We start from the raw sequence: 20,802 nt of genomic DNA, 5'->3' as shown, positions 1-20,802 counted from the left end.
GATGGATGATAGATGAATGACGGGTTGATGACACATAGCAGATGGATGGAAGGTGGATAGGTGAATGGATAAATGGATGAATGGATAGATGATGAGGACACAGATGGGACCTGACTGAGGCCTAGGGGTAGGACAGTTGGGGAAGAGCACTCAAGGACAAGCACTCAGGGATGGCCAGCTCTGGGGGCAAGGTATAATCCAAGCTGAAGGTTCCTAAAATCCTTTCGCACGCTTGCCCAAATCTGTACACTTGTCACAGGCATGCTTTCGCACCTGCACCTTTGAGCCTGAGGCAGGCAGATGTGTGTAAACGTGGATGTGCCTGTTGGCATGTGCCTGCATCCGTATCATAGGAGGCGGCACCGGGAGGGTGGAAGTCAGGAAGGTCCTGCCTTACCTTAGGGCCCAAGCCTGTGGCAGCTGGGCCCCCATCTCCCTCCTGCAAGAGGCATTAATCCCGGAGAGGGACCCCCACATGCCCTGGAATTTCTCAAGACTATCTTCACCAGCCTAACCCCCAGTGACCTCTCTGGTCCATGGCTTCAGTGGCCAGGAGTTGGAAAATTGCCAGCCCCAAGACAAGATCACTTTTGGAAGTCTTAGATTTCTGCCCCCACCCGCGGACAGCACCAATGGGTAGGATATTCTGGTGCCCAGGAAGCTGGGGGACTGGTGTGGAAGGGGGCTGCCCACCTGTGACTTTCAGCTGGGCCTCGGAGCTACATGTGCCCACGTGGAAGCTGACAGTTCCAGCATCCTCAAGGGTCACCTGAGGAATCAGGGAGAAACATGCTTGACCCTGGGAGCCCCATCCCGACCAGGAGGAGCCCAGCCATCTTGCCAGACCTCCATGACAGGGGCTCATCACCCCCCCAACACACCCCTGGTGAAAGACCTTCCCAAATGCAGTGGGAAGCATCCCCATCCTGGTACGCATGGGACCCAGGGGCCCCACCTTGTGCAGGGTGAGCAGGTGGAGTGTGCCCTGTTCCACAGCGATGTCGTTCATCTCGTTGGCCTGCAGGGGCACGCCTCCTAAAGCCCAGCGGGCTTCCTGGCCTGACGCTCTGGATAGCCGGCACTGGAAGCTGGCATCCTGGCCCTCGCTGAGCTGCACGTCCTGCAGGGGCTCCAGGATGGTCACCTCAGGAGCTGGACACAGGGGACGCATGGGTGTCAGCCTCAGCATCTGAGGTACCCCCTCAATCAGCAGAGTCTTATTGTCCTGGGAGTCCATCCCTGGGTATCCTCCCCAAATGCACAAAGATAAGCACATGGGGGTCTGTTCTCAGCTCTCCACTCCAGCTGCAGGCAGAGTCTGCTCTGATGGACAGTGGAAGGGTAAATGGATCAATGGAGGAATGAATGGATGGATAATAGGTGGATGGATGGATGGCTGATTAATGGATAAATAGGACTGCGGATGGATCAATGGATTAGAGAGATGAAGGACGGATGGTGAATGGGTGGATGGATGGGTGAATGGATAAATGGATGGATGGAAGGATGGATGACAGGTGGGTAAATGGGACCCGGGTGAGAACTAGAGGAGACGGTGCAGATGACTGACGGCTGAGAGTGGGCTATGGCTTGCAGTGACCCCGGTTTGCAGTGGCCCCCACGAGGGCCAAGACCCAAACTCCAACACTGTGTCAACCTATGGGAAGCCAACGGCCATCTACCCCACTCTCCCCTGACATCCTGGGGCCACCCTGAAGTGCCAGCTCACAGGTCCCCCTCCCTGCCAGGCCCCTGGGCTTCAAAGGCAGGGACGTTTGCTGTCTGTCTGCGTCCCCAGTGCAGTCACTGGTGGGGCTTGCCTGCGGCTACCTCTGATAGTGAGCTGGGCGGAGGAAGCATGGCCGCCCACGTGGAAGGAGACAGTGCCGGCGTCCTCAGGCGTCACACCCTTCAGCCGCAGGATGTGGACTCGGCCATCCCGCGTGGCCACCTCTGTCACCTCGTTGCTTTGCAGCAGCAGGCCCTGCAGGCACCACTGCACGTCTGTGGCTCCAGCCTGGGACACTTCGCAGCTGAACTCAACATCCTCGTCGGCCAGCACCTCCGCGTCAACCAGCCCCCGCACAATGGTCACTTCGGGCTCTGGGGGTGAGGTGAGAGGGTCCCCTTTACCAGCCAAGTAAAAGAGCCCAGGCCAAAATCCCATGCCTCCTCCTCCAGGAAGCCTTCCTGGGCAGCCTCACACTCCTTTGCCACGGCCCATCTGTCCCACATGGTTTCCGTCCCCTGATGTGCTCACAAGCACAGATCCCACCATGACAGCTCTTCAGGGACAGAACCTGGGCCAGGGGTGTAGGCCAAGAGGAAGTTGTGTCTGAGGAATCCTTGGGAAGGGTCGTGGGAGCCTGTCTACTCGAATACTGCAGCCCCACCCTGTCCAGCACAGCAGGGAGGCAAGGCTTGCGGGAGAAACAGGAGCGGTCAGCAGGGCACCCACACGCCGGCCGCAGGGGGGCTTGAGGGGCCACAGCCTATTTCCCAGAGATCCCCGACAGGGACACTGGGAGGTGCGGGGGTGAGGAGGAGGACAGCGTGAGAGCAGGGCTCAGGTGCACCCAGAAGGCCACCATGAGGGGTGGATGGCAGGGAGCTGCTCCCCCTCTCCTCCCGGAGGCCCCAAGGCTCACCTGTGACCCTGAGGGAGGCAGAGGTTTTCTGGCCACCTGTCACGCAGGCATACTCGCCCGTGTCCTTTGCCTCCAGTTGGTGGATCAGCAGCTCCCGCATGGCCCCCTGGCTCCTCATCTCATACTTGGGGCCCGCGTGCAGCTCCATGCCCTCCTTGAGCCATTGCACCGTGGCCCCCGGGTCTGCGTCGCTCAGCTGACAGCACAGCCGGGCTACGGCACCCGTCTGCTGCTCCAGGCTCTGCAGCCGGGTCTTGAACTTGGGCCTGGGGACTGGGGGAGATGCAGGAAGGCACACTTAGTGCCCCTGGCCACTGACCAAGGGTGAAGGGCTGTGGGAGGCAGGGCTGGCGAGCAGCTCACCACGAACGGAGAGGCTGGCTGTGCTCTGCATGTGACCCGTGTCGCACGTGTAGTCACCCGCGTCCTCCTGCTCCACACCGCGTACCAGCAACTCCGCAGCGGCCCCGTCCTGAACCATCTGGTACTTGGCACAAGGGAAGAGCTGCAGGGAGCCCTTGCGCCACTCCATGCTGGCACCCGCCTGGCTCAGCTCACAGCGCAGGTGCGCCGTGTCTCCCTCGTCCACCTCCTGGGGCTGCAGCTCTTGGAGGAACTGCACAGGTGCCGCTGTGGGGGAGGAGCGGGGCATGAGAGCAGGTCCCTGAAGGGCTATAACGGGGAACGCACAGCGGGCGTGACACAGGGAAGGGTGGGGAGGGGAACCGCATAGAGCAGCTACTGGGAAGGAGCAGGGCCTTGGGCCAGGTCCGACCCCCACCCTGTGGAGCCGTCTCCTCAACTGGGACCCCCAGGTGGGGAGGCAGCCCCAAGGGTCAGCTCAGAGCACTGGAACTGCACTAGATCCTGGGCCAGGCCAGCCTGGGAGCCCACCTGTGACGGTGAGGGTGGCGCTGGTGCTCTGGGAGCCACAGGTGCAGGTGTACTCGCCGGCGTCTTCACGCAGCAGGTCCCGCAACACCAGCTCCGCCATGCAGCCCCGAAGCCGTGGCTCCCGGCGCCCGTCGGCCTGCAGCTCCAGGCCGCCCTTGCTCCAGACCACCGCAGCGGCGGGCTCAGACAGCGCACACTGCAGGCTGGCACTGGAGCCCTCCTCCACCTGAAGACTCTGCAGCGGCTCCCGGAACACGGGCTGTGGGGCTGCAGCAGGCAGGGGGCAGGGGCAGGGGCAGGGGCAGGGTCAGCTCCAGATCTGCACCAGGCATCGCTCTCCAGGCCTGGGCTCCCCCCAGCTCCCTGGCCTGGCTTCACAGGCGGTGCTGCCTCAGATGGCAGTGGGGACCACTGGTCTGCGATTCGGGAGTGAGGAGGCAGAGCGGTGGGAAAGCAGGGAGGGGCTCAGGAGGCTGGCCTCTCGCCCAGGACCCCACCCGCAACCCCCCACAGGGCCAGAGCCCCCAGGCCCCAGGGCAGGGGTGTGTACTCCTCCCCGGTACACAGGTGGGAGCTGGCTGGAGAGCTGCTGGGTGAAGCCCTGTGCCCCAGACCCAAGGGCAGAGCTGAGTCCCCCAGATCCCAGGCCGACGCCAGGGCCTGGGGCTATAGGTTCCGTCTTCCTTTCCTGGGCATCCAAGCCCCAGGGCACAGATATATATTCAGATTGCAGAGTGGGGCCATGGCCCCCAGACTCCAGGGCAGGGACCAGGTCCCCTTAGGCCCTCAGGTGCCGTGGGGACTGTTTGCCCCACAAGGCTACACACAACTAGGGCCAGCATGCAGGTCCCAGGGCTCTAGGTCCCGCCTCCCTTTGCTAGGCACCAGAGGCCTCCTCCTGAGGACATGAGACCCTGTGGCTGAGACTGCAGGGCTCAAATGAAGACTGGCAGAAAGTTGATTGACTAGGGGGTGATGGGAGGCAGGGGGAAGGCAACAAGGCAGGAATTCCTTCCCTACCACCATGACTGGTACCCGAGGTCACATGGCTGGAGCTCAGTACAGACACCAGGGCACAGGATAACACTGGGACCCATGAGCAGAGGGGACAGAGGAAACCGCAGGAGGCAGAGGAAACAAGCACCCGCAAGGAGGTGTGTGGTGCCCGTGACTGTACACGGAGGAGACTACACACCCGCATCAGTCCATGCAGCCACGTGAGGTCATTACCCTTGACAGTGAGCATGGCCGATGTCCTCTCCTGCCCGCACACACACGAGTACTCCCCAGTGTCTGCCACAGACAGCCCTCGGATCTGCAGCTCACACCTGGTCCCGTCCTGCCTCAGGCTGTATCTGCCCCCATCTCTGAGGCTCTCAGACCCCTTCCTCCACTCCACGGGGGCCGCCTTGCTCAGCTCACACTGCAGCGTGGCCGTGGTCCCTTCTCTGGCCTCCTGGCTTCTCACGTCTTCTATGAACCTGGCAGGCAGGGCTGGGAAGGACCAAGCAGTCACTGAGATCATCAGACTGTCTGGAGAACTCTGTGGACAGGACATGGGCACCCACAAGGAACCACACAAACCACCAAAGGACCACACGTGAAGGAGCAAATGAACGTTCACACAGGAGGAAATAAATGGGCCAGGAGGAACAGAGAACACACGTGGAGAAGGACATGGGCATGAGGACACCTCCTGGACAAGATGGGGAGGTGGGAGATGCCCAGAGGACCTGGTTAGAGGACAGACAACCATGGGTTGCCACAGGACCATGCCACACTGAGACACAGAAGGTGGCACACAGAGAGACAGAGGTAGAAGATAACATGTAAACACCAAGTTATCTGCAGAGATAACATAAACACCCAGCCACACAGGACCTTTACCCCTGACAGTCAGCATAGCTGAGGTCCTCTCCTGCCCGCACATGCATGAGTACTCCCCGGCATCTGCCACAGCCAGGCCACGGATCTGAAGCTCACACCTGGACCCGTCCTGCCTCAGGCTGTGTCTGTCCCCATCTCTGAGGAGTTCAGGTCCCTTCCTCCACTCCACAGGGGCCGCCTTGCTCAGTTCACACCGCAGCATGACCATGGCCCCTTCTGTGGCCTCTTCATTCCTCAGACCCTTTGTGAACTTGGCAGGCAGGGCTGGGGAGGTCAGAATATATGGACACAATCATGCCTCTGAGCCCACAGAAGAGACAGGACATGGACAACACTGAAAAGACACAGAACCCAAATGGACATGAGCCACGTCGGGATGTGCTGACCACGGGCTGTGTACTGTGGCTTCCTTCAGTCCAGGCTGTACAGCACATGACCACGGCCCCTCCATGGCCACCTCACACCTCAGTCTTTGTATGAATCTGGCAAACATAGAGCTGGAGAGGGCCAGATGCATGTGGAAATCAGATCATCTGGAGCACTTTGGTGGACAGGATACAAAGGAATGGAGAACAACATACAGAAGCCAATAGGGCAATGTGACTGAACCTATGCTGGAACACAGGTGGGGGCTGACTGGAGATGCTGCTTTATCCTGGTTTCCACAACAGCCCAGGAGGCTGGAAGGGATTCTGTGCAATTATGGGAACAGGGTGACATGCACACAGGGAGACAACACAGAATGAGTGAAGATGGATGGGATGAGGTCAATACTGGCACACCAGAATGTGGCTTTACTTGGCCACATGTGATCTTTACCCCTGATGGTGAGTGTGGCTGAGGTCCTCTCCTGCCCACACACACATGAGTACTCCCCAGCATCTGCCACAGCCAGACCACGAATCTGCAGCTCACACCTGGTCCCGTCTTGCCTCAGGCTGTATCTGTCCCCATCTCGGAGGGTTTCAGGTCCCTTCCTCCACTCCACAGGGGCCGCCTTGCTCAGTTCACACCACAGCGTGGCCATGGCCCCTTCTGTGGCCTCCTGGTTTGTCATGTTGTCTATAAATTTGGCAGGCAGGGCTGGGAAGGACCAAACAGTCACTGAGATCACACTATCTGGATGACTCTGTGGACAGGACACAGACACACACAAGGAGCCACACAAACCACCAAAGGACCAAAGCAGAATGAGCAAATGAATGTACCAAAGGTGTGAAAACACATGGCCCAGGAGGAACAGAGAACACACAGGGATGGGCATGAATAGGAGGATGTCTCCTGATGAGGAGAAGTGGAGGCAGGAGATAACCAGAGGACCCCAGTTAGAACACAACCTCAGGGTTACCACAGAAGTGCCACCTTTGGAAGCAGAAGGTGGTGACAGAGACACGTAGATCCCAAGCCACAAGTCCACATGACCACACAAGATCTTTACCCCTGACAGTGAGTGTAGCTGAGGTCCTCTCCTGTCCACACACACACAAATACTCTCCAGTGTCCTCCATAGCCAGGCCACGAATCTGCAGCTCACACCTCGTCCCATCCTGCCTCAGGCTGTATCTGTCTCCATCTCTGAGAGTCTCAGACCCCTTCCTCCATTCCACGGGGGCTGCCTTGCTCAGCTCACACTGCAGTACAACCGTGGCCCCTTCTCTGGCCTCTTGGTTTCTCACATCTTCTATGAATCTCGCAGGCAGGGCTGCGAAGGACCAAGCAGTCACTGAGATCATCAGACTGTCTGGAGGACTCTGTGGACAGGACACAGACACACACAAGGAGCCACACAAACCACCAAAGAACCATGGCAGAATGAGCAAAGGTACAGAGGGTGAGAAAGCACATGGCACAGGAGGAACAGACCCTATCACTGAGGGTCTCAGGTTCCTTCTTCCACTCCACAGGGGCCACCTTGCTCAGCTCACACTGCAGCAGAGCCGTGGCCCCTTCTGAGGCCTTCTTGGTCTTCAGATCTTGAGTGAACCAGGCAGGCAGGGCTACGAAGGGTCACATGGACAGAAGCAATCAAATCCTCTGGAGGATCTGAGGGACACACCTGAACATCCAAGAAGGAAAAAGAAGCAGGAAGGCTGGAGAGACTTGGGATGAAGAGGCCCAAAATGCATTTGACAGTGAGATCTTCCTATATTCTGCCTGTAAGGTGCAGACTGGTGGGAGATGGACTCCATCCTGGATCTCTTCTCAAAAGGCATCTTGTCCTACCCATGAACTTTCATTATGGGGAAGCAAGACAGGCTCCTCCAACTTGCAATTGCTCATCACATATGCAATAATGTGATGAGCATCTCTCTATGATGACTCAGGAGGCATCTTCAGGTCCCAACATCCACTGTCCCATTGTCATCCCTCACACAAGAGACAATCTGAGCAGACAGAGCTTCCATCCAGCACTGCTCATGCCCGGATATACCTGGACTCACCATACAACATCCCAGCCCACACAAGGCCCTGCTGCCTCCATCCAATATGCTCCTGGCCTGACCCTACTGAATCCACATTCCCACATACTACCCCGGCTCATATCACCGAGATCGTGACAGGTATCAGATGTGGCCTCTAACTATACCTCTGAACCTCCAATTTACCATTCTCTCCTCCCTCCTGACTCCAGGCAGAGGGCTCACAAGTTAGCAAACCAAGGCCCAACCCAATTACATAGCCAAAGCCTGCTATGGGCTGTGCTTCCACAAAAGTCAAATATTGAAGTCCTAACTTCCACTATTTCAGAATACAACTATTTTTGAGATAGGGCCTTTAAAGGAGTGATTAATGCTAAATGGGATCATAAGGGTGGCACCTAATCCAATATAAATGCTTCCCTTATAATAAAAGGAAATTAGGACACAAACACAGAGGACCAGTGAAGACTCAGAGAAAACAGTGTCTACAAGCCAAGGAGAGAAGCCTCAGAAGGAGCCAACCCTACTGACACCTGGATCTCAAACATCTAGCCACTAGAATGGTGAGGAAATAAATTTCTGTTATTTATACCTCCCAGTCTATGATACTTTCTTTATGGTACCCCAAGCAAACAAATTCAAACTTTGGTACCAGGAGTGGGGTTCCAAAGTAACAAATACATATAAATGTGGATGTGGCTTTACAATTGGGTAATGGGAAGTGGCTGAAAGATATTTTAGGTGCACGCCAAAAAGCAGTGCTTGCCAGGCAGCAATTGTTGGTGAAGACATGGGTGTTAAGTGATTCTGGTCAAGCCTCAGATGACAATGGGGACATGTTCTTAAGAACTGGAGAAAGACAATCATGGTTATAAAGTGACCAAGAATCTGGTCAAATTTTATTCTAGCATTTTGTGGAAGGCAGGACTTGCAAACAACAAAATTGGGTATATTTACCTGGGGAAGGTTCTAAGCAAAGAATTGAAAGCTTAGCCTTGTTTCTCTCCAATATGAAAATGTAAGTAGAGAAAGATAAATTCAAAAAGGATTTGTTAAGCAAAAAGGAACCAGAGCTTGAAGATATGGACAAATTTGCAGCCTATACATACTGCAAAAAAATGAGAAAGCATGTTCTGGGGAAAATATCAAGGTTGGACAACCATTTGCTATACAAATCAGGTGTGTGGTTTACGGATCCATTCAGCCCTCTCAGCAGAAGCCAGTAATAGAAATGAGATGATCAAGGAAAGATCTGTAGAGAACTTTCTTGTCTTGTGGGTTTCGCCTACATGGATCACATGGGACAAGGTTTCTGTGATCTTTAGACTAGAGGAAATGCTGCTAGCTTGAACTGATTAGAACAGAGATGGGACAAATGAAGGCTGTCAGACTTCTGAGAATATACAGGATAGGCCAATAGAGCTACCTGGATATAAGCAGGATATTCTGCAAGAAAAAGGAATAATGACCCAATAGTTGGTTCTGAGGTTGACAGCAATGGCAGTATAACCAGGGGCTAGAGGGCACAGTCCTGGGAGTAAAGCTTTCTTCTCCTCAGTTACAGAGAGCCAGGCACCTCCACTCAGGGCTGAGGGGGTAGAATTGCAACCCTGTTGGGTCCAGAGGACAGGGCATTCATCCAAAGCCTTAAAACCTAATGATATTTGTCCTGCTGGGTTATACCTTGCTTGGGGCCCATGACTCATTTTTCCTTTTCAGTTTCTCCCTGATTAAGAATGTCCATCCCATGCCTGTCCCACCATTGTGACTTCAAAGCAAATAACTTGTCTTGATTTCACAAATGAAGAAAAGTTTTGCCTCAGGATGAGTCTCCCTCACAGTTGACTCGGATGATATTTAGAGGCAATTTGGACTAGTTGGTGCTGAAATTGGTTAAGATCTGGGACTGTTAGGAAGAAGTAAACATATTTTGCATGTGAGGCGGCCATGAATTTTCAGAATCCGGTGGTGGAGTGTTATGGTCTGAACTGTGCCTCAGAAAAATGCATACGTTGATGTCCTAACCCCCAGTACGCCTCAGAATGTCACTGTGTTTAAAGACGATCACGGAAAGGTAAAATGAGGTTGTTACGGTGGGCCCAAATCCAGTACGACTTATAAAGAGAGGTGCCCTTATAGAGAGGTTAGGCCACACATATGCACCCAGAGGGACAACCACGTGAAGGTTAGGCCACACATATGCACCCAGAGGGACAACCACGTGAAGGTTAGGCCACACATATGCACCCAGAGGGACAACCACGTGAAGACACGAGGAGAAGACAGCTGTCTACAAGAAGAGGGGCTGACACCTTGCGATTTCAGCCCCATACTTGAGAAAATAAATCTCTATTGTTTGAGCCACCCTGTCTGCAGTGCTTTGTTATGTCAGCCTGAGCAGATGAAGACAATACTCCTTTAGAAGCTTGGAATGACCACAAGGATAGATGAGAATACTCGCCAGATTGAAGAGGCACCTGGCCTGAACCCATTGCTATGTCTGTCTAAGGACATACATTTCCTGACCTCCAATGCCTGGGGCCCAAGAGCTGGTGCACATCCACAGGCCCTTGTAAAATGGCAGGGGCCCCAGGTAGCTCTCCTGGATCTTGACACCTGTTTGCTGGTGCCTCCTGGGGACCCTGCACTATTCACCTCTGGGGTCTGTATGTCCAGGTCCTAGATTAGGCCATCCAAGTGGGTTCTCAGTGTGCGTTTGGGGGATGGACCACACAGATGAGTGACTGAATAAGATGTCAACGACATTTAGAGACACTGGGAGAGCACAGAGTACAGACCATGTGGGTTAGGTGGGGGAAGACAAGTCACTCAGGTGGCCACATGGTCTTTACCCCTGACGGTGAGCGTGGCTGAGGTCCTCTCCTGCCCACATATGCACGAGTATTCTCCAGCATCTGCTATGACCAGGCCACGAATCTGCAGCTCACACCTGGTCCCATCCTGCCTCAGGCTGTGTCTGTCCCCATCTGTGAGGGTGTTGGGCCCCTTTCTCCACTCCACAGGAGCCGCCTTGCTCAGCTCACATTGCAGGGTGACTGTAGCCCCTTCTGTGGCCTTCTGGCTTCTCACATCCTCTATGAATCTGGCAGGCAGGGCTGAGAAGGACCAAACAGTCACTGACATCTTCAGACTGGAGAATTCTTTGGACAGGGCATGGACACTAATAAGGAGCCACACAAACCACTAAAGGACCACAGCAAGATGAGCAAGGAACAGTGAGAAGGCAAATGGCCCAGGAGGCACAGAGAATACACAGGGATGTGCATAAGCAGGAGGACATCTCCTGATGAGACGGAGGGTGGGGGGCGGGAGATACCTAGAGGGCCCCAGGTAAAGAACAGATAATCAAGGGTTGCCACAGGAGCTGTGCCACATTTGGAGGCAGAAGGCGGTGACACAGAGAGGGGTATACACCAAGCCACAAGCCACACAGGATCTTTACCCCTGACAGTGAGTGTAGCTGAGGTCCTCTCCTGCCCACACACACATGAGTACACCCCAGTATCTGCCATAGCCAGGCTGTGAATCTGCAGCTCACACATGGCCCCGTCCTGTCTCAGGCTGTATCTGTCCCCATCTCTGAGAGCCTCGAGGCCCTTCCTCCACTCCACAGGGGCTGCCTTGCTCAGCTCACATTGCAGTGTGGCTGTGGCCCCTTCCATGGCCTCTTCATTCCTCAGACCCTCTGTGAACCTGGCAGGCAGGGCTGGTGAAGGGATCAGAAAGACAGGGACACAATTACACTGAGCACATGAAAGAGACAAGACACAGATGGCACAGAGAAGACAGAAACCCCAACTGAACACAGGCCACACATAGAGCATGCCAAGCACGTGGGGCATGCCACACGTAGGGCATGCCAAGCACAGGCTGTAGATTCTCTCTGTGCAGCCTGGGTAACACCATAGTCATGGCCCCTTCATGGGCTCCTCAGGCCTCAGAGATAACATGAATCTGTCATGTAGGGCCAGAGAGGGTCATAAAACAAGAATGTTAGACTCCTTGAAAGCGCTGGTAGATAGGACATGACAAGATGAAGGACAGACACAATCTGATAGGACAGGGCCCGCGGTATCACAGGGGTAGGAATCTGGACGTAGATGTGTTTCTTCTGGTTCCTTGAGCAGCCCAGGAAGCTGGAAGGGACAGCATGGCATGATGTAAACAGTGTCGCAGTCTGGGGAGACCATGCAATGAGCAGAAATTGACAACAGGAAGTGAACAACTGGACACCAGAATGTGGCTCTGGACATGTGGACTTTACCCCTGACGGTGAGCATGGCTGAGGTCTTCTCTTGTTCACACACACACGAGTATTCCCCAGCATCAGCCACAGCCAGGCTGTGGATGTGCAGCTCACACCTTGTTCCATCCTGCTTCAGGCTGTATCTGCTCCCATCTCTGAGGGTCTCAGGACCCTTCTTCCACTCCACAGGGGACACCTTGCTCAGCTCACACTGCAGCACAGCCGTGGTCCCTTCTGAGGCCTCCATGGACTTCAGATCTTGAGTGAATCTGGGAGGCAGGGCTAGGAAGGGTCACATGGACAGAAGTCATCAAACCCTCTGGAGATCTGAGGGATGCACCTGAACATCCAAGAGGGAAACAGAAGGAGATCCCGAGGACATGGGATAAGGAGGACCAAAAACTGTGAGAGTGAGGTCTTCCTGCATTCTGCCTCTGAGGTATGGATTAGCTGGGAGATGGGTTCCATCCTGGATCTTTTCTCAAAAGGCATCTTGTCCTACCCATATCCTATCATTACTAGGAAGAAAGACAAACTCTTCCAACTTGCAACCCACATATGCAATAATGTGATGTATCTCTCTCCTCTTTCCTCCCTCCCTCCCTCTCTCCCTCTCCCTCCACCCTCACCCCCTCCAGCCTCATAGGATGCACCTCCCTGCCCTGACACCTGCAACCCATTCTCACACAGGAGATACCCATCCCAAGCAGGGCGTCCCTCTGGCACTGCTCATGAACAGGCATTCCTGGGCTCACTGCCCACCATCCCAGCCCACACAAGGCCCTGCTGTCTCCACCTCACTACTCCTGTCCTGACCTTACTGGATACACATTGCCTTGGCTCAATCACTGAAACCCCCAACAGACTCCAGATGTGGCTTCTACACCACAACTCCGACTCTTCAACCTGCCGTCCTCTCTTCCCTCCTGACTCCAGGCAGAGTGAGAGCTCACAAGGTACAACGAACCAAGGCCCACCCTGATTACCCTCTGTTACGATCTGATTGCGTCCCCTCAAATTCATACGTTCAAATCTAACCTCTAGAACCTCAGTGTGACTGTATTAAAGATAGGGCCTTTAAAGTGGTAACTAACATTAAGTGAGGTTATTAGGATGTGCCCTGATCCAATATGACTGGTGTCCTTATAAAAAGAGGATATTAGGACACAGACACACACTGAGGGGTGACCACATGAAAGACAGAAGACTGTATCAACAAGCCAAGGAGAGAAGCCTCAGAGGAAGTCAACCTAACAACACTTTATCTCAGACTTCTAGTCAGAAAACTAACAAAATATTGGTACCAGGAGTTGGGTGCCATTGTAACAATTACCTAAAAATGTGGAAGTTGCTTTGGAACTGGGTAGTGGGTAGAGGCTGGACATTTGAAGTGCATGTTGGAAAAAACCCTAGATTGCTATCAACAACCTGTTCATGCAAAGATGGACATTCAAGATCCTTCTGGTCAGACCTCAGATGGAAATAAAGAACAGGTTATTGGAAAGCAAAGGAAAGGTGATCCTCATTATTAAGCGGCAAAGAACGTGTCCAAATTGTGTTGTTGTGTGTGGAAGGTGGGACTGATAAACAGTAAAATTTTGCATGTTTAGCTGAGGAGATTTTTAAGTAAAGTGTTGAAAGTGCAGCCTGTTTTCTTTTTTGCTTATAGTAAAGTGCAAGAGGAGGGAAATAAATTGAAGAATTCTAAGTAAAAAAAAAAAAAGGAATCAATATTTGAAGCTTTGGAAATTTTTCAGCCTATCCACATGGTAAAAAAATGAGACACTGTGTTCCGAAGAGAACATCAAGGGTGTGGCTAGACAACCATTTGCTAAAGCACCAGGTGTGCAATTTATGGATCCAATTAGTCATCTCATCGGAAGCCAGGAATAGAGATGCAGTTATCTGAAAAAGCCTCTTATCCGATGGTGTGAACCTCCATGAATTGCATGGAAGGCCAACTCAGTTTTTGATAATCTTACACAAGCAAATTGGAGTAAATTGGATTAAGGTGGGATAAAATGAAAGAAGGCTGTCAGACTTCTGGGATTCTACAGAATGAGCTAATATCACTACATGGCTGCAAACATGTCTTATCCTTCAAGAAAATGGAAGAATGGCCCCAAAGGCATCAGCAGGGCTGCCACTGCCACAAGGGGTGCAGGGATCAGGGCCTCCTCTGTCCACAACGAGGGGGAGAGGCTGTTGCCCAGAGATGAGTGGATAAGATGTCACCCAGGTCTGAGAGACTGGGGACCATACTCTGGTTGGCATTGAGGACTGGGAATTAAGTCAAAGAGAATTATTTTTCAGGCTTTTCAAAAAAAATAGAGATGGGGTCTCACTGTCACCCAGGCTGGAGTGCAGACACAATTATAGCTCACTGCAGCCTCAAATTCTCAGGCTCAAGGGATCCTCCTGCCTCAGCCTCCCTAGTAGCTGGAACCCCAGGTATGCATCACCATAGAAAAGGGGTCTTGCTATACTTTCCAGGCTGGTCTAGAATGCTGGCCTCAAGTAATCCTCCTGCCTTGGCCACCCAAAGTGCTAGGATTACAGACATGAGCCATCGTCCCCAATCACTAGCCTTAAAATCTAGTAAAATTTGCTCTTCTAGTTTCAGGCCTGCATAAGACCCATAACCCTTTTTTCTTTCCAACTTTCCCCCTCTTGAACCAGGAATGTCTATCCTATGCCTGCACCACTGCATTTTGGAAGCACAAGACTTGTCTGGTTTCACACTTCACAATTGAAGAATTTTGCCTCAAGACGAGTCATACTTCACCTCCCTCACACTTGACTTAGACGACATTCACATGAGATTTGGATTTTTGAGTTGATGCTGGAATGGGTTAAGATTACAGGCTGTTAGGAAGGAGTAAATGCATTTTGCATGTTAGAAGGTCATTAATTGTGGGAAGCCAGAGGGTAGAATGTCATGGCCTGAACTGAGTCCTCTCTCCAAATCCGTATGTTGAAATCCTAACCCTTAGTACTTCACAATGTCACTGTATTGAAATAGGATCTTTGAAAGGCAAAATGGCGTTGTTGGGGTGGGCCCAATCCAATACGACCAGAGAGTATCCACAAGCCAAGAAAAGAGGCCTCAGGAGAAACCAACCGAGTCACTCCTTGATCTTGGAATTTCAGACTCCGGAAGTCTGAGAAAATAAACATCTGCTGCGAAGCCACTCAGATGCAGTGCTCTGCTGCGTCTGCTGAGCAGATGAAGGCAGCAGTCCTTCAGAAGCCTGGCATGACCACAAGGAACAAACACTCTCGGCAGATTTAGGGGGGCCTGGCCTGACCACCTTCTTGCTGAGCCCCAACCCTACCGTGCACAGCCTCTAGGCCTGGGGCCCCGGAGCCCATGCACATGTGTAGGCCCCAGCAAGACACCAGCAGCCCCAGCAGCTCTCCTGTACCCTGACGTCTGTCTGTGGGGCTCTCCTTTGGGTCCCTGCCCCATTCACCCCTGGAGTCCATATTCCTAGGCCTTAGATTAGGTGATCCAAGCGGGTTCCATGTGCATTTGAGGGATGTGTCACACAGGTGAGTGACTGAATGAGATGACAATGATATCAGGAGGCACTGGGAGAGCAGAGACCATGTGGGTTAGGTGGGAGGAGACAGCAGTCACTCAGGTGGCCACATGTGGTCATTACCCCTGACGGTGAGCGTGGCCGATGTCCTCTCCTGCCCGCACACACACAAGTATTCTCCAGTGTCCGCCACAGACAGCCTACGGATCTGCAGCTCACACCTGGTCCCGTCCCGCCTCAGGCTGTATCTGTCCCCATCTCTGAGGCTCTCAGACCCCTTCCTCCACTCCACGGGGGCCGCCTTGCTCAGCTCACACTGCAGCATGGCCGTGGCCCCTTCTGTGGCCTCTTCATTCCTCAGACCCTCTGTGAACTTGGAAGGCAGGGCTGCAGAGGTCAGAAGACACAGATACAATCACCTCTGAGCACATAGAAGAGATAGGAAGGACGTGGAGGGCACAGACAAAACACAGAATCCAACGGGGCACAGGCCACATGGGCGTGCTGAGCACAGGCTGTGAACTGGGGCGTCCTCAGTACCAGCTGCACAGCACATGGCCATGACTCCTCCGGGGGCCTCCTCACACCTCAGCCTTTATAGGAGTCTGGCAGGCTCAGAGAGGACCAGAAACACATGGAGAACATCAGGTCATCTGGAGAACATCAGGGGATAGATATGACAGGATGGAAGACACAGAATTCAACAGGACAATGTCAACAGAGCCCTTGAAGGCAAGCAGTAAAAGCCAGCTGGAGAGCCTGCTTCCTACTGCTTCCCATAACAGCACCGAAGGCTGGAAGACACTTGCGCAGTTACAGACACAGGCAGGCACATACACAGGGAGAGAATGTGGCACGGGCAGACAGACGTGTCAAATCAACATGTGGACATGAGCATGGCACTGCCTGGCCGCCTGTGGCCTTTACCCCTGACGGTGAGTGTGGCCGAGGTCCTCTCCTTCCCGCACATGCACAGGTACTCCCCAGCGTCCTCCACCACCAGGCCACGGATCTGCAGCTCACACCTGACCCCGTCCTGTCTCAGGCTGTGTCTGTCTCCATCTCTGAGGGTCTCATGCCCCTTCTGCCACTCCACGGGGGCCATCTTGCTCAGCTCACACTGCAGTGTGGCCGTGGCCCCTTCTGTGGCCTCTTTGTTCCTCAGACCCTCTGTGAACTTGATGGGTAGAGCTGGGGGAGGGTCAGAATATATGAACACACTCATGCTCTCTGAGCATGTGGAAGAGACAGAACACGGATAGCACAGAGAAGACACAGAACCCAACTGGACACAGGGCACGTGGAGGTGTGCTAAGAACAGGCTGTGGATGGGGGCTTCCCATGCTCCAGCCTGTCAGCACTGTTGCTGTGGCTCCTTCCGTGGCCTCCTGAGGCCTCACACTTTATGCTGCCAGAGCCAGAGGATGTCAGACACACACGAAGACCACGAGAGCCTCAGGAGCACTCTGTGGGGGAGGGTAGGACAGCACGAAGGGCAAGGCACAGAAGCCAACAGGACGACATGACAGAGCCCATCCATACAGGTATATGGGGTGATAGCTGGCTGCAGGGCCAGTTTCTCCTGGTTCCCACAATAGCTCTGGAGGCTGGAGGGGATTCCGGAGTGATGGGGAAAGAGTGCCGCAGATGCGGGGACAGGCGTGGGGCAAGCACAGACGGACGGCGTGACAACAATATGTGGACCCCAGAAGACGGCTCTCCTTAGCCACATGTGGCCTTTACCCCTAACGGTGAGAGTGGCCGAAGTCCTCTCCTGTCCACACACGCACGAGTACTCCCCAGTGTCTGCCACGGACAGCCCACGGATCTGCAGCTCACACCTGGTCCCGTCCCGCCTCAGGCTGTATCTGTCCCCATCTCTGAGGCTCTCAGACCCCTTCCTCCACTCCACGGGGGCCGCCTTGCTCAGCTCACACCGCAGCGTGGCCGTGGCCCCTTCTCTGGCCTCTTGGTTTCTCACATCTTCTATGAACCTGGCAGGCAGGGCTGGGAAGGACCAAGCAGTCGCTGAGATCATCAGACTGTCTGGAGAACTCTGTGGACAGGACATGGGCACCCACAAGGAACCACACAAACCACCAAAGGATCATGTGTGAAGCAAATGAACGTTCACACAGGAGGAAGCAAATGGACCGCAGGAACGGAGAACACAGAGGGATGAGCGTGAGGACACCTCTGGGACAAGAAGCCGGGGAGGCAGGAGACATTGGAGAACATCAGGTGGAGGAGACAAGCCCGGGCTTGCCACAGGGGCTGTCCCACATTTGGAAGATGAGGATGGCACGGTGACATGTAGACACCACGCCACAGGTCCACAAGACCACACATGATCTTTACCCCTGACAGTGAGCGTGGCCGATGTCCTCTCCTGCCCACACACGCACGAGTACTCCCCGGCATCCGCCATGGCCAGGCCACAGATCTGCAGTTCACACCTCATCCCCTCCTGCCTCAGGATGTGTCTGTCCCCATCTCTGAGGTTCTTAGGCCCCTTCCTCCACTCCACAGGGGCTGCCTTGCTCAGTTCACACCGCAGCGTGGCTGTGGCCCCTTCCATGGCCTCTTCATTCCTCAGACCCCCTGTGAACCTGGCCGGCAGGGCTGGGGATCAGAAAGAGAGGACCACAGTCACACCCTCTGAGCCCACAGAAGACACAGGACATGGTCAAAGAGAGAAGACAGGGAACCCATGTGAACGCGGCCACTCCTGGGGCACGCTGAGCACAGGCTGTGCACTATGGTTCCCACAGTCCAGCCCAGGAGCATTGTGGTGGGGCCCCTTCTGAGGCGTCCTCAGGCCTCATACTTTCTATGAACCTGGCTGGCAGGGCTAGAGGGACACAAATACCATAAGGCCCTCTGAAGACAGCGGGGGACACTCAACAAGGACACATTCCCTTGCTGGAGGGAACCAGGAATTAACGCACAGACACATGGATGGGAAACAGTGCCCTGGGTGCAGAGAACAGACTGGCCACGACCACACAGGGGAAAGCCGCTGGGGAAACGGAGGAGCGGGAATCCTAGCGAGGACCCCAAAATGATGGCAGACACACAGCTGCCACAGGCCCCACGAGACGGGGAGGTGCTCCAGGGCCCAAGACCAGCCTGGTGCTCAGCTACAGCACACTGCGGCCCGCCCACGCTGTGGCTCCCTGGTTCATTGTTGCTTCGTATTTTTTCCTTTTTCAGACAGGGTCTCAGGGTGTCGCCTAGGTTGGAGGGCAGTGTTGCCATCACAGCTCACTGCAGCCTCAAACTTGTGGCCTCAACTAGTCCTCCCACTTCAGCCTCCTGAACAGCTGGGACCACAGGTGCACAGCACCACACCCAGCTAAATTTTGTATTTTTTGTAGAGAGGGGGTCTCCCTGGGTTGCCCAAGTCAGTCTGGAACTCTTGGGTTCGAGTGATCCTCCTGCCTCAGACTCCCAAAGTGCTAGGATTACAGGCGTGAGCCACTGTAGCCAGTCATGATTTTGATGGATAGCTGGAGGAAAGAGACACAAAGTCCACTGCCTAAAAGTCTCCCACGAAATCATCCAGGCTCCTGCTTCTTATCAGCTCCTGCTGCTCCTGCAGCCAGAGCCCTAGGGCAGAAGGGGGGTAAGGAGCCTGCTGCTGGGGGAGAGGAGAGTGCCGCCTTCCACCTTGACTGTCACTGTGTTAATGACGCAGGCAGGGACCCCAGGTGGCAGGTGCCCCGGTGCACGCATCCAGCAGACAAGAAACGACCAACTGAACACACGAGGGAGCCATCCAGCCAGGCACGTAGAGTTAGCCATGAATCACAGGGACAGACGAGGGCCACTGGGTCCTGTGCGTTGGGGCTGGGTGGCTTCCTAGCCCACCAGATGGAGACTGGGGCCTCAGTGCCCGGCTGCCTCCCTGGAGGCCCCCAGGGGAACCTTGGCTCAAGCATCCTCCGGGCTTCCGGGTCCAGTGGAAACGCCCAGCACGCAGGGGCGCCCTCTCAGCAGGAACAAGAGCGGGGACCGCAGGGCACCCATCACCTGAAGCTCCCTCAGAACTCGCCCACTTCCAGAAGCAACTGCCTCAGGCAGCTGGCAGGGGTCTACCCTGGTCATCTGTTCTTCAGTCACCGGTCTGAGGAGGACGCAGCTGAGCCTCTCGCCCCTGTGGTCTCTATCTCTCCAAAATGCTACACAGCCACAAGACAGGGCCTGAAGTCTGTGGACCTCATGGGTATCCTGGCGAGCCCGGTGGTGTGGCGCCTCCGTGCCATGGAAGCTGTGCTCTGTCGATGCCGCTGGAGGAGCATGGCAGCCAGCCCTCCCACAAAGGTCTGCGACACCAGTGCCTGTGGCCGGAGCTACCTGCTTCAGGCACTGGTGTCCAGACGGCCGTGCCTGGCCCCCAGACCCTGCCCCTCCACTGGCCTGAGGGATCCCTCCTTGCAGTGTGAGTGGAGCCCACCAGAGTCCTGGGCGAGAAGGCCCTTCAGCCAGGGGGAGCCCTTCCCTGCGCTGCCTCGAAGGTGCCTGGGCCCTCCCTCTGGGCTGGCTTTAGCCCACGTGCTTTCCCTGATGGAAGCGAGCCAAGCCCTTCAAGGCCCTGAGCACCTGCACAAGCCACAGCACGCCACCAGCCACAAGGGGCCATGGGCCACGGACACAGGAGGCCAGGCAAGTGGGGCTGTGCCCCTTCCACTGAGAACACCGGTGGCTTGAGGCTAGAAGCCTCTCCCAGCTATGACTGAGAGGTCCAGGGCCCAGGGGGAGTTCTGCAGCCTCACCTCCCTGGGGGCCCAAACATGGCTGAGGTCCACTCCCACCACCCACACACAAGGACACCCCGGGTCGGCCACAGGGCTCTGGACATCCAGTCCTGGTCAGAGCCCCCATCTCCAAAACTCTTAGCCCCTTCCTCCAAATCACACAGCTGCTCTACTTGACTGTCATGTGACAGCCACTGTGGCTGCTCCTCCCCACACCCACCAGTCACCTCCTCCCCAGTCACCCGTCACCTCCTCCCCAGTTGCCCGTCACCTCCTCCCCACACCCACCCATCACCTCCTCCCTAGTCACCCCTCACCTCCTCCCCACCCTCACCTGTCACCTCCTCCCCACAGTCACCCATCACCTCCTCCCCACGCCCACCCGTC

The 20,802-nt window shown here is 54.9% G+C and overlaps 1 protein-coding gene across 43 annotated transcripts in view; it reads right to left on the bottom strand.

Moving 5' to 3' along the window:
- Window positions 1-20,802, bottom strand: part of OBSCN (obscurin, cytoskeletal calmodulin and titin-interacting RhoGEF) — a 174,023-nt gene that overhangs the window by 66,664 nt on the left and 86,557 nt on the right. For 21 of the 43 annotated variants that reach the window (XM_037739755.1, XM_037739768.1, XM_037739769.1 and 18 more), the window contains 17 exons: window positions 18,017-18,280; window positions 17,402-17,665; window positions 16,586-16,849; window positions 15,782-16,045; window positions 12,135-12,398; window positions 11,313-11,576; window positions 10,702-10,965; window positions 6,868-7,131; window positions 6,249-6,512; window positions 5,430-5,693; window positions 4,773-5,036; window positions 3,543-3,809; window positions 3,012-3,278; window positions 2,649-2,921; window positions 1,831-2,103; window positions 956-1,152; window positions 694-769 (listed from right to left, as the gene is read on the bottom strand). In XM_037739755.1, coding sequence (XP_037595683.1) covers window positions 694-769; window positions 956-1,152; window positions 1,831-2,103; window positions 2,649-2,921; window positions 3,012-3,278; window positions 3,543-3,809; window positions 4,773-5,036; window positions 5,430-5,693; window positions 6,249-6,512; window positions 6,868-7,131; window positions 10,702-10,965; window positions 11,313-11,576; window positions 12,135-12,398; window positions 15,782-16,045; window positions 16,586-16,849; window positions 17,402-17,665; window positions 18,017-18,280 — 4,257 coding nt within the window. The remainder of the gene's footprint in view (window positions 1-693; window positions 770-955; window positions 1,153-1,830; window positions 2,104-2,648; window positions 2,922-3,011; window positions 3,279-3,542; window positions 3,810-4,772; window positions 5,037-5,429; window positions 5,694-6,248; window positions 6,513-6,867; window positions 7,132-10,701; window positions 10,966-11,312; window positions 11,577-12,134; window positions 12,399-15,781; window positions 16,046-16,585; window positions 16,850-17,401; window positions 17,666-18,016; window positions 18,281-20,802) is intronic. The other 22 variants (XM_037739790.1, XM_017532027.2, XM_017532028.2 and 19 more) reach the window with 20 other exon arrangements.

This window comes from Cebus imitator, unplaced genomic scaffold (assembly GCF_001604975.1).
Source record: "Cebus imitator isolate Cc_AM_T3 unplaced genomic scaffold, Cebus_imitator-1.0 Scaffold75, whole genome shotgun sequence".
Taxonomy (NCBI): Eukaryota; Metazoa; Chordata; class Mammalia; order Primates; family Cebidae; genus Cebus; species Cebus imitator.
The sequence above is the reverse complement of the archived record's forward strand: the minus strand, read 5'-3'. Positions and strand labels throughout refer to the sequence as shown.